Below are 12,561 nucleotides of genomic sequence, written 5' to 3'. Positions count from 1 at the left end.
TCTGTTTGGATTTTTATAATTATTACCACTGTCATTATGTTGTGTGATGTTAATTATGTTTTTGCACTAAATAGTTGTGTATGCCCATTTCTGCTTAAGATGTCGTAAACAGGTCAGCAGTGTGTAAAAATAAATAACTAATTAGTGCTGCTTGCACTTTTCGTTGTTGAGAAGTGTGCTAAGCACAGTGTTTCTGTTGTGGTGGCTAAAAAAAACATAAAGCAAACAAAAACGTCATTGCATTTTTGTTTGCTTGCAGCTGACGACGCCTCCGGTGAACACCAAGGCCCTGTCGCACTTGTCGGCTGTGGCTGGTGAGTCCCTATCACGACATCTGCCCAAGATCCTGCCTGCTCTGCTGACAGCCTTCAGTGCGTCCCTCGACACACCCAAACAGCAAGAGGTGGGTGGCCTCACTTGTACAGTACTCGGGCAATGCTTCAGTGCATGGGGTTTATAATCATTTTTTTCAGGTGGCACATCAACAAAATACTGATTTTGTGGCGAAACCAGTTGTTTGATTCATCGATTCCTTAGATTCGATTGGAAACTGGAATAACCGGATATTCGGTCGGTCATTCAGTTGTGATATTTTGATCTTTGGATATTCAATAGCCAGATCTCAATTCTGTAATGCCAGGAAATATATTGCTTTCTTTTCGATTCTCATGTTTGTAGGCACCATTGCAACCATTCCTAAATGTGTTCTTGTTAACCTCCTCACCTTTATCTTTTCTTCTAAACTTGTTTTCTCTGGCTGTCCTGGGCACGGAGCAAGAAGTATTTGAGGAGGGGAATCTCTAGGCGGCGGCAGCGCGCGAGGGCGGCGCGGTAGCGTCACGGCGGAATGCGGGTTACGCCGAAGCATGACAGATGACGCTTTTGGCCTGTTGCCATGTTTTACATGCTCTTCTATGGACGGGGCGCATAAAAATTGTGATAGTACCTCGTACATTGTAAAATTTCTAAGATTTCTGTCTGTAACATCAATCGGTAGATATGACAGATATTTTAGCTGCAGTCACTAATCGATACTGCCAGAATTATAGGCCGTACAGCGCTTGAAACGAACTGCTAATAGTGGCCCCTGAGCAGACGACGTCTGCCGCCGCATGCACGCGCCCCTCACTCCTCGCTCGCATATTGTGCGCGCGCATGCATAGGTGGCCTTGGGAGGGAGAGTTCCCAACAAGTTCGCGCATCCCTTCGCGATTTGCTGGTTTTCTTTCTCTTTAGCGCTCTCATTGGCTTCCGCGCGTTTCGCCGGCGGCGCCGACTCCGATGTTTGCGCGCGTTTTTCACGCCACGACAAGGCAGAGTGCTTTGCAGATTTCGACCTGTGGTTTTCAAAGATGGGGGGGAAATGTTTCGTGCCGAACTGCAGCAGCGGGTACGCGTCCTGCATGGAGAAGGTAATAACCTTCAAAGCTCCTAGTGACCCAGTGAGGCTGGAAGCGTGGGCTCGCGCCATAACAAGAAAAGACTGACAGCTGACGCCTCGTCACTACGTTTGCGAGAAGCACTTCTTGGACAGTGACATAGACAGGCGGCGCTATTATGGTGAGCTCGGTGGCGAAGTTCTCCTCGACAAACCGAAACGGCCAGTGTTTACACTGGCCATTTCGGTTTACACTGGCCGGTTTACACTGGCCGTTTCGGTTTACACTGATTACACTGGCCGAAACGGCCAGTGTAATCTTTCCGCGATGTCCCAGCTACTTGTCTGCTGTTCCCAAAAAAAAGACAACGAACTGGACCTGACGTGAAGTGCGGAAAGCATGCAAGGACAGATACTTCGGTGGTTCGAGGTACGAACAAACCCGCTGCTTGCAAGGGTGAGGAAATTGAGACTGTGTGTCGTGTAACGTCCTCTTCGCATGAGTTCACTGCATTGAACTACGAAGAAACAAGTACCGGCGTCTCCGAGGTTGAAAGATACAATACTGCGCTCTGTGCCAGTAGTTCTGGTGCCATTGACGCGCTAGTGACGAACATGCAAATAGAGTCTTCGCAACTTAATTCATCTCAGATGTGCGTCTTGGACAAGTTCACGGGACAACAAGAAATCGTCATGCCCAGCGCTGCTTGGAGCCGACAAGACGTCGTGGAAGGAGCTCCGAGCATCTGCTTCATCCAGCTGAAGAGGGCATCACCGACAACGCCGATTTTTGTAAATAAGAGCCTCGAGTTCGCAATGTGCAAAGAAGGTGTGAAGATGACAGAGTGCGTGCTACAGCGAGAGGTCACCAGCAGAATAGTGGACCCTTGTGCAGGAACCCAGCATGTTATTGACGTCACGCAAATGCTCGAGGTCTTCCACAAGAAACTTGTATGTCGCGGCGGTCCGACAGAGGAAAAGTTTCTTGGGATAAAAGTAGAATGTGGCTCCGTCGACGCGACCGTATTTTGGCGGCATAGAAGGTGTGCCATTCTTCTTGATGGTCCAGAAGATCAGTGCGGCGCGTGCAAGACGTTGTCCAACACACTACGAGTCCACCGAATTCGAAAGCAAAAGTGCAGGCAGACGACCCGAATACGACTACCGTTGAGTCCTTCAAAGAAAAGCAAAATTGAGGCCTTGCGAAGTCGGTATATTGCCTGCTATCGCTCTAAGAAAAGACTTCTGGCAAGAAAAGAAGCTCTCGAAGCTGACCTAGTCAAGTGCAAAAAACAATTGAGAGAAGTGAACGAGAACAGTTTGGATGACTTGATGCGAAAGGCGTCCTTTCCAGAGACGCATTGTATGCTGCTGAAGGAATGTGTGAAAGCTGCAAAGGCTGTGTCGAAGCGAGGAATGCGTTACCATCAAGATTGGTCGTTGCTCTGTTTTTGTCTACACATTTGGACGTCATCTGGCTACAGATTTCTGCGCGAAAACAACATTCTACCTCTGCCTTGTGTGAAAACAATCAGAAACTATCTCGCCACGGTTGGAATGCAATGCGGTTTCGATGCCGAGTTTCTCGAAGCGTTAAAAGCAAAACTGGATTCCAAAACGGAGTTTGAAAGACATGGCATGCTCCTCTTTGACGAAATCCTGGTGAGAGAACGGAAGAGTGTGAACTCCAAAACCCTAACCTACACGGGTCTCGTGGACTATAGTGAGGAAGATGAGCATTGTTCCGAGCTGGCAAATCATGCGCTGGTGTTCATGTTCTGCCCCTTCGGAGACAGTTACGCGTAACTGATTGGTGTATTTGCATTAAACGGAACTACTAGAGCGACAGTCCTAAGCCAGTTGGTCCTTCAGGTGATCGTCATGCTAGAAAACGCTGGTGCACTAGTTGATGGGATTGTCTGTGACGGTGCGGCGACAAATAGAAAGATGTGGACGCACCTGGGCGCCAGCGGAAAGCTCGATGAGGCGAAGAATCTTTTTGAGCACCCCGTAAATGAGGATCGCAAGGTGTTTGCCTTTTCTGATGTGCCGCATCTGTTCCAAGTGCATCAGGAACAGACTGCTTAAGGGGGGACATGGGTCTTTAAAATTTTTTTTCTGTTTTTGGCTCAATCTTGACCAAACCTCACCATCTTGGACAGTTTTTCATGCTGATTTCAAATATGTAGTTGTTTCTGAAATAGCTTTGGTGGATAAAAAGATATTAAAATCCGTAATTTAATTAATTATGCACTTCATTGGGGGCTTTTTGGCAACTTAATCAAGCCAGATCCAAAAAATAAATGCATAGCCCCAATGCTGAGGGCTTTCTGCATGGGGTGATGCTATTTTTATTATTTTTTAGGCATTATATAGATAAGAAAACAGACCAGCACTTACAATGGATATTCTGTTCACTTTTCGCTTATTACTATCCATAATTGTAATTAACAGTATGCTTCTAGAGTAATCAAAATAGCATCACCCCATAGGTAATGTTATTACAAATAAAATGATACCAAGTTTGTCATTCTCAATCTACAGTAACATATAAGAAAAACCCCTAAGGTTTAGTGTGGTGCACAAAAACATTGAACTGAGAAAAACGCATTTAAAGTTTCTAATAACTGTAACTTTTGCTGAAGTGAAGCTAGAGCAATAAAAATGGCACCGTTGTATAGCTCTACATTATGTGAGTATGGCTGTACCAAATGTGTCAATGCACCTTCCCAAAATATTTGCCACAGCTCATTTAAAAACTGTGTACTGGCCGTTGAATCAGTATAAGGAACCCAGTCTACAACTTTGTGGCTGTTCTAGTGCACAGAAAACCAAAGGAAGACACATGTTATATATAAAAACATCGCCCTTTTATACATAAAACACTATTTCAAGTAAAACACGCATTTTTGTCCCAGACATCCTTACAATTCTACAGCATGCCAGGGCTGTATGCAGTGTCTCTTTGTCTCTTGCAGGCTTATGTCGCTTTGCAAGTGTTGCCTTTGTTGAACTGCTCTGCAGGTGCTCCCTCCGCGACTTGTGAAGCCTGGTTTTATCCTTTTCAAGGCTACGACGCATGAAGAGATTTCCTGCACTGTAGCCTAGCTTCTCAGCAATTGCTTCATTGCTCTTCGTGGCCCCCTGATTAAAGCGGCTGATGGCTTCAGCCACTGCTCTTTCTACGCTGCGCAGTAAGGCATGGGTGGTCTTGGGGACTTGTTGCCAAATTGTAGCGTGTAAGCTCTCACTAGGATTCTGGGTGATCCCATGTCTGCACCTTTCCAACAATGCTTTGTCGCTAAGCCTCATAAACACAGGCTCTAGTGCCTCACAGACGAAATCGGGCAGGCTGTTCTTGTGCGGTGGAGGCACCTCACTATTGGCTATGGCCCTGTTGAACTTGCACCATGAATCTGTTCCCTCAGGGCAGAGGTCATGTTTGGGTGCCTCGTCTGTTGATGACATGTGCCTTAGTGTGGCCAGCACAGCCTTTTTCATGCCTGGCACATCACTCTTGTGGCTCCTCAAGGCATAGCCATAGTAAAAGGTAATTTTCTTTATTTTGTCTTGAGTGAGCCTACCTTTTCCGCCAAGTGACCCACCTTGAGCTTTTTTCTTTTCGATGAGCGTTCGTAAGGCAGCCCCCATTCGTTTGTGCACATGGTTGATGCAGTCTTATTTTCAACTTTTATGTATCCGTAAACCTCATCTTCAGTGAGGGCATGAAAGGTTCGGCTATCACCATCTGAAAGCATTGTTGTGTACCGAAGCTTATGCTTTTCTAAGGAGCGTCGGAAGAGGCGTAGGGCTGCTTCTACTTCCATCTGGCCAGCCTTGCAGTCAACATTTTTCTGGCACACAGGGGTGTGCTGGACGAGCCAAGCAGCGTGTCCCTCCTCATCTTCCTTTGGTCCAGTGGCGCAGCCCAGGCAAAAGTTTGAAAGTACAACGTGATCAATAACTAAACCAGTGTACATTTCAATTATACAACCAACACAGATATGGGAGCTGTGTCCATGGGTAAGCCACGTGCCATCATAAATGTCGTCGACGTTGCCCGGTGGATTGCCAAACTCCGCATAGAGTTCTTTGACGCGGGCAATGCTAGTGGATTCGCATTGGTAATGCCAGTGGATTCGCATTGGTAATGCATTGGCAATGGTAAGCGCGAGACGGGGGGGCTCGCCGGCGCGCGCGCGCGCTCTAGCCAATCAGCGGTCTGGCAGACGGCTTCGCAAAACGGGGGAGGGCAGTCGTTCTATTGGAGCTAAGTCATTTTGAGAGCCCGCAAAACGCGCACAAAGGAACCAGCTTCAAAACAAGCCCAAGATGGCGCCGATCCGCCGGCTGCTTCGCTGGCGGCGCGCGCGGGAAGTTCGAACAAATTTTCTGTTTTGCGGGTTGTTTTGCGACTCCCGTGATGGTTTGAAAATAGATTTTAACCTATTTTTTTATCGAATTTAGCGTTAATAATTTGAGGAGAGGTGCTTATAGGTTCAAAGATTCGAAAAATGCGTTTTTCTCAAAATCGATTTTTTGGCCATTTTTTACTTTTCTAAGACCCGCGTCCCCCCTTAAACAGCGTCTTCTCAAGGTGAACGGGCAGTGGGCGAAATGGAATCTCTACACTGCCGTGTACAAGGAAGACTGCAACAATGCGGAGGGCCTAAACGTTTGCCCAAAGATAACGGAACACCATATATATCCCTCAAAAATGGAGCTTATGCGCGTTAAGCTGGCAACACAAGTCTTCAGCCGGTCAATGTGCTCCGGTATCAAGTTCTACGCTGATCAGAAAGTATTGAATTTGCTAGAAGCTGCAGGAACAATCGGGTTCACTGAGAGCCTAAAGGTTTGCCCAAAGATAACGGAACACCATATATATCCCTCAAAAATGGAGCTTATGCGCGTTAAGCTGGCTACACAAGTCTTCAGCCGGTCAATGTGCTCCGGTATCAAGTTGTACGCTGATCAGAAAGTATTGAATTTGCTAGAAGCTGCAGGAACAATCGCGTTCACTGAGAGAATGAACAACCTTTTTGACTCCATGAATAGACGGCATCCTATAGAAGGGGTGCGACATGGCAGCCGGGACCTCACCGTGATTAGAGACTCAATTCAGTGGCTGCATGACTGGGAACGGGAGCTCCAGTCGGGCGCAATTATGAAGGAAATGTTTCTCACACCAACAACTGCGGAAGGCCTCCGTGTTGCAATGCTTTCTACGCTTGCGCTAACCGAGTACCTATTAAGCAAGTGCGATTACAAATACGTCCTAACGGCGAAATTCAATCAGGATCCTCTTGAGAGATTCTTTGGCTAGGCAAGACAGGCAGCCTGCGACAATGACCATCCAGACATGCCAACGTTCCTGCAGTTGTACTGCATGCTTTCCGTCTACAGCCTGCTCAAACCACCGAGGTTCGGGAACTGCGAAGTTATTGAAGAAAAGCCAGCCCTCGACCTTTCAGAATTCCGCAAAATCTTCTGAAAAGCTGACAATGACCCCTCGCACCTCGAACAGCTAAAAGCAAAGTTAGACGGACTTGTCGAAACAAGTGATTGGGACTTGGATGAAGCTGTCCAGGATAGCCAAGAAATCTCTGAAGTCGTCGATGCGGTCTTGTATTACATCACAGGGTTCCTGTCAAGAAGGAGGAAAACAATGCTGCCGTGCGAACTCTGCAGACAATCACTTTCTGTCGCAACACCGACGTTGCCACAAGCATGTCTTACAAACTGCAAATCAAGAGGTGGGTTGACTCATCAAACACGCGGCTGTACGACATGATTCGCTGTGCAGAAGGCTTCTTCTCCAAGAACATGGACGAATGCGACGTTTTTCGGGGAATCATTGACCATGTTCTTCAAAACTTCGACCTCACGTTTCTATGCTGCGGACACAAAAACGACGCTGTGGCCGAAATTCGTCATTACTACGTGGGAATGCGCATGAGACAACACTGCTCAAGCGAAGCACGAAACAGGCAGAAAATGGCCCAGGAGGAAAAGAAGCTGTCTAGGCTTGCAGAAGACTGATTCGCGAGAAAGAATGGTTTCGATAAGTTTTACGAGAGTAAACTTTTTTTCGCTATTGCATGAAGGAAGAAGGACAAGACGTACAACACTTTCGTCATGTAACCTCATCTGTACATTAAAAATAAAATGAAAGTTCAGCACGTGCGTGCGTCTTTTGTCTGCGCTTGTTCATTATAGATTCTCATATAAGTGTGTGCCTAAAATATTCTTAGCATTGAACAGTGACTTCGGAATGGAAGCAGGGAAGCCATTGCCAAGAGGACTAGCATTATATCCGTGCAGGAATATTACTGAGGTCGACCAGCAGTGTGGTTAGTGAGGATTCAAGCTCTGAACAAAATTCGGTGTGTTTTCGTAGTATGGATAATTCAATAGAAACAGTGAAGAAAACGAATTGTCATGCTCACCGGGTCCCTCGTGCATTCATTTAAGACGACTCGAAGGCAAAAGCCATCTTCTTTTTCCTCTCGGCTGATGTATTAATGCTGCCCCACTACTACCCTGCGAAAGCTTTTGCACCTAACGTGGTTTTGCACTGCCTCCAAGATCGGAACCACGTCACCTGGTCTTGCATTGCCTCCGTGATCGGACCACGTTTGACCAAGTCTCGATGCGATGCGATTATGCCAAGTGAGGTTACGTCACGTGACGTCATGATGACGTCATGATTTTTGACAATGTGTGAGTCATCGTGACGTCATAGGGCGGTATTGGATGGTGGTGGTGATGTATTGCATCACTCGTCCCCTACGCTGCGGCACGCTGACGGTCAAATTTCGTGTTTAATGAGGCATCTAAATTTCGCGTTTAATGAGGCATCTAAGGCTTTCGCCTTAATATAAGTGCAGGGTCATACGTCCGAAAAGCACGATGTGATTATGAGGGACGCCGTAGTGGAGGGCTCCAGAAATTTTGACCACCTGGGGTTCTGTAACGTGCACCTAAAAGTAAATACATGGGCCTTTAGCATCTCGCCTTCATCTGATTGCGGCCGCCGCAACATCCCAAATCTGAATTGATGGAATATAGGTTACGTCCCATTATTTGTTGAAATAAATTATACCTAACTCATTGGGTTCACGTAATCAAAAATTATAGATTTCGCGTTGTACAATATATATCACGCTAGTAATTTTTCTGTATGTGACGCCATTTTTTTCTCATTAATTTACCGAAAAAATTTGGAGCGCACTTGAGCTTCGCCTTCTAGAGTAGAACGCAATAGAGTAGTCGGGCCCCGTGCGCATCGCCTTCTCAATTGCTAGCCTCACTGACACCGACACTGGTAATTCTGCGAAACGAGCTCTTTAACGCTATCGTGTTAAAATTTGGAGCCGGCGAGAACGCACAAAAACATTCGTTCGGGCGCGAAGCGCGAACGTTGAATCGGCGACGAATGGCCTTGAACCGACGACCTTCGTCGGAAAGCGTGGTGAGAGGGACGCGTGCATTTTTCCTTCTCCACTAGCAAAATCTCACGACACAGGGCGCGTGAGCGCTGTGCCCGATTCCTTGACTTTATTAGGTCACCCAAGAGAGCGCAGTTTCGCCTCCCCAAGAATTTTCTTTCTCCGTGGTTTTGAGTAAGAAATTTTTAGAATGAACAACAAGAATTTGATCCTGGCACCGCCACATGTTTTCTAAGCCATTTGAATTTACTGTGTGCAATATGATTTACCGTATTTACTCGCGTAATGAACCCACCTTTTTTTTTTCAGAAAAGTTCGCGCCAATTTGGATGTAGGGTTGGTTACGCTGGCAAAAAGAAGTTACGGGAGCTACAACAGCGAAAATTTCGCGTGACGGTTTTGCTTGTTTAGGCCCGCAAAAAGCGCGACAAATCTTTTTTGTAGCCTGAAGCTCCTTGTTTTTCTCGTAACGAAAGCCTACAGATCAATGCCGAAGTGTCGTCCAGCCGCTCGGTTCGAATTCTCCTGCACTTGCTGTTTGTAACCAGCTGTGTAGCCGGTGTACCCGGCTCAACGTGCCCTGCACAGCAGGTGTCCCAACTAAGTTCACGACAAACCTGACAAAAAAAAAGTGGAAGTTTCGCCGCAAGGGCGAAGCAATGAATACGATAGCAACAACTTGGAAGGTAACGCTGAGAACGGCCAGAAGATCGAAACGTGCAACACACTGTTCACGCACACATGATGCATGAAACAACAAACACAGGACGAGACTGAACTAACAACGTTTACCACTCGACACGTAACATGCTGTTTTAACAAAAACAATGCACTAAAGGTAATGACAAGTACAGATATGAGCGCCAAATATTAAGTAACAAGTGCCCCAGTTGTTACTTCATTGTGTTTGAAAAGCGAACTCTTTTCGCAAATGGCGCCTTTCCAGCGAGCGAAGGGATCTTTGTGCGCTCGGTAACTAAATGCAATTGTTCCGGTCATAGTGGAAGGCCCGCGGTTTTCCCCACCGAAAGATAAGCACGCGTGCACAAGCATCTATAAACACCTTTCATTCGTAGGGCAAAGTACGGGTGGGGGATAAGCGCGCGTCGGCGCATCATGTCTGAACTGGGCTCCGCGCGAGGGCGGCTTTTTTAATTTAGTTTTCACACACACACACACACACACACACACACACACACACACACACACACATATATATATATACAGTCGCCGACCGTTTATTCGGACGCCGAAAATTCGGACATGCCCGTTTATTCGGACATCTTTGTGGCACCGCCACTCGCCCCATTGAACCTAATGTAAACTCACGACCGAAAATTCGGACGCCCCGCTGTGCGCCGTTCGATTATTCGGACTCCGTTTGACTGACCGGATGCGTCGCCGTACGCCATGACACGCTGACAGGGACGTTAACCATAGCCTCCTATATTTTCTGTGCCCGCTCGATCCCCGCGCTTTCCATTCTATTGCACCGTCGCGTCTAGTTCGAGACGAGCCGACAGGGGGCGCCGGCAGCCCTGGGGAGTGCAGACGACGCGTAGTCTTTCTGCTTACTCAGTGAGCATCCCAGAAAGCATAAATATCTTCGACAAAAATGTAAAAACGCACTATTATATTCATCTTGGACAACTTTACCATCGTCAGCAAGCATTACCGTGAGTAGAAATGCATCATACAAGTAAACATAAGCGTATGAATGCGGATTGCATGTCGCGTTGTCTGTGCACGCGCTGCGTCGTGTTCACGATAAACTGATGCGCTAAACTCATACTTGTCCCCAGGTATATTAAATCCCCGGTACCCTAGAGCTTCATAGGTGAATCCACAATACTTGTCGCTGCCTCGCCGCTTTAAAAAGATATAAGAAAGCGACATGACAGCACCACATGACGGCTCCTTACTTTAGCGGCATTACATTGCGAAGCACAACGCTGCGGGTTGGTTTCGCAGCCTCAAAGTCGCATTTTGACGAATATGAAATGCAAATATGCTGCGTACGTGTGCGTTAAAACATTTTTCTCGCCGGCAGGTTTCCTGCCAGCGCGCAGTCTTGACGGCCACGGTGAAGAGTCGCATCTGATCAAAATTAATCCATAGTCCTATATTACGGCATGCCTCGCATCTTCATTGCGGTTTTGCAGTAAAACCCGAAACTCAAGTGACAACGCTTGTTACTTTGTTCTGGACATCAACTTTTATTTTGTTGGTATTCTGCGAAGATGCATAGGGTGCATAGGAAATTCCTAACATCAATGAAAGAAAAATAGTACAGTCAGTCAAGCAGCCGCAAAAACACAATTCACAGTTTTAGAGCTTTTCTCGACAAGGGCTTGTAGTGAAGTGCCTTCCTCACATCGTGTTTGTCAGTCACGCCCAGGGCGTAGTTCGTGAACACAGGTTTGCAAAATTTCATGCAAACAAGCTCCAGAAACTGCAAGCGGTGCTCAATGCAAACATGCTTAAAAACTTCACTGTTTGCCATAGCAGAAACAGCATTGCTGACTGTTTCCTGCAGAGGCCTTGGTATTGCTCTGCGCTTGCTTAAGATGAGTTCAGTGTACTTTTTTAGCGCGTACAAAACATGAACAAGCTCATTTGAGGGGTACAGTAGCCCACCTCTGTCTTGTTGCCTAATCAGACTGTCAATGGGGGCTGAGGACGCTGGCTTTGTGATAACTGAAATGCAGGAGCTGCAAGCAATCTTTTCTTGTATGACACGGGCCACGAAGCCTCCCACCATAGCAAGTGCTGCTGTGTCCACAGTCGGAAGCAAGCTTGCGGGACTTCTTAGGAGGTCTTCAAGAAGCTTCCTAGCTTCTACTGGAAACTGACTTGCTTGAACTTCTTTCTGTTTGCTTGTAACTTTAAGTGCATCTGAGCCATGGCTTGATGAATCCACTACGTTACTGGTCTTTGAAGCAGAAATTATGCCAGCTTTTAAGGCCTTTTCAACACCAGACAAAACAGACCGAACGTCAGTCTGATCATTACTTCCTGCTGACCTTCTTATCCATCCAAAAAAGGATTCAATCGGGTCAGACGAGAATTTCCTCGTCAGCACAAACTTGAAGGAGACTACATCTAGTAGGTATTTGGTGCACTCAACATTAGACATCGTAGTCAGCATAAGTGCCTGATACGTTTCCTTAGTGAGGAACTGCTTGGGCTGGCAGTCACGTCTCAAATCTTCAAGGTATTCGAGGAAAGATGACATGAGCCACACAAGGCGCTCATCAGAAGCAGACTCGTATTGCTTGCAGTCTGGCATATTCTTGTGTATGTGTTGGACACAGTTACTCACGTCCATTAAGACAAACCATCGATGCACTGTGTCCATGAACTCAATTGTTGGGCCTGCATCAGCAAAGGTGATGTCAGACGTGTGTCCAGCTTGCTCCTGCAACAGTTTCAACGCTGCTGTAACTGCAGGAGAGAAAAGCTGAACAGCTTTGTGGACGTTCATGGCTTCAATACTTGATGGAAATACATGCTTCCGTGTGAGGAATCGTACAGGTTTGATTACACTCCCCTGCTGCATCTTGTACAGGCTCTTTATATGAGATGATGTAACTTCACCGTTTTTTCCCATGTCTCGGGCCAGGAACTGCGACCTGATATTCTTTATCAGATGGCATTGATCAAAGGCGATGAACAACCTTCGGTCGGGATCTTGGGGATGCTTTATAAAATGCTGCAGTTTCCCACTGCAAA

The 12,561-nt window shown here is 46.8% G+C and overlaps 1 protein-coding gene across 1 annotated transcript in view; it reads left to right on the top strand.

Moving 5' to 3' along the window:
• Window positions 1–12,561, top strand: part of LOC142804118 (stalled ribosome sensor GCN1-like) — a 344,986-nt gene that overhangs the window by 294,008 nt on the left and 38,417 nt on the right. Inside the window, exon 45 of the mRNA XM_075890700.1 lies at window positions 260–403. Coding sequence (XP_075746815.1) covers window positions 260–403 — 144 coding nt within the window. The remainder of the gene's footprint in view (window positions 1–259; window positions 404–12,561) is intronic.

This window comes from Rhipicephalus microplus, chromosome 3 (assembly GCF_043290135.1).
Source record: "Rhipicephalus microplus isolate Deutch F79 chromosome 3, USDA_Rmic, whole genome shotgun sequence".
In the NCBI taxonomy this organism is placed as follows: domain Eukaryota; kingdom Metazoa; phylum Arthropoda; class Arachnida; order Ixodida; family Ixodidae; genus Rhipicephalus; species Rhipicephalus microplus.
This window is presented reverse-complemented; position numbering and strand designations above follow the sequence as displayed.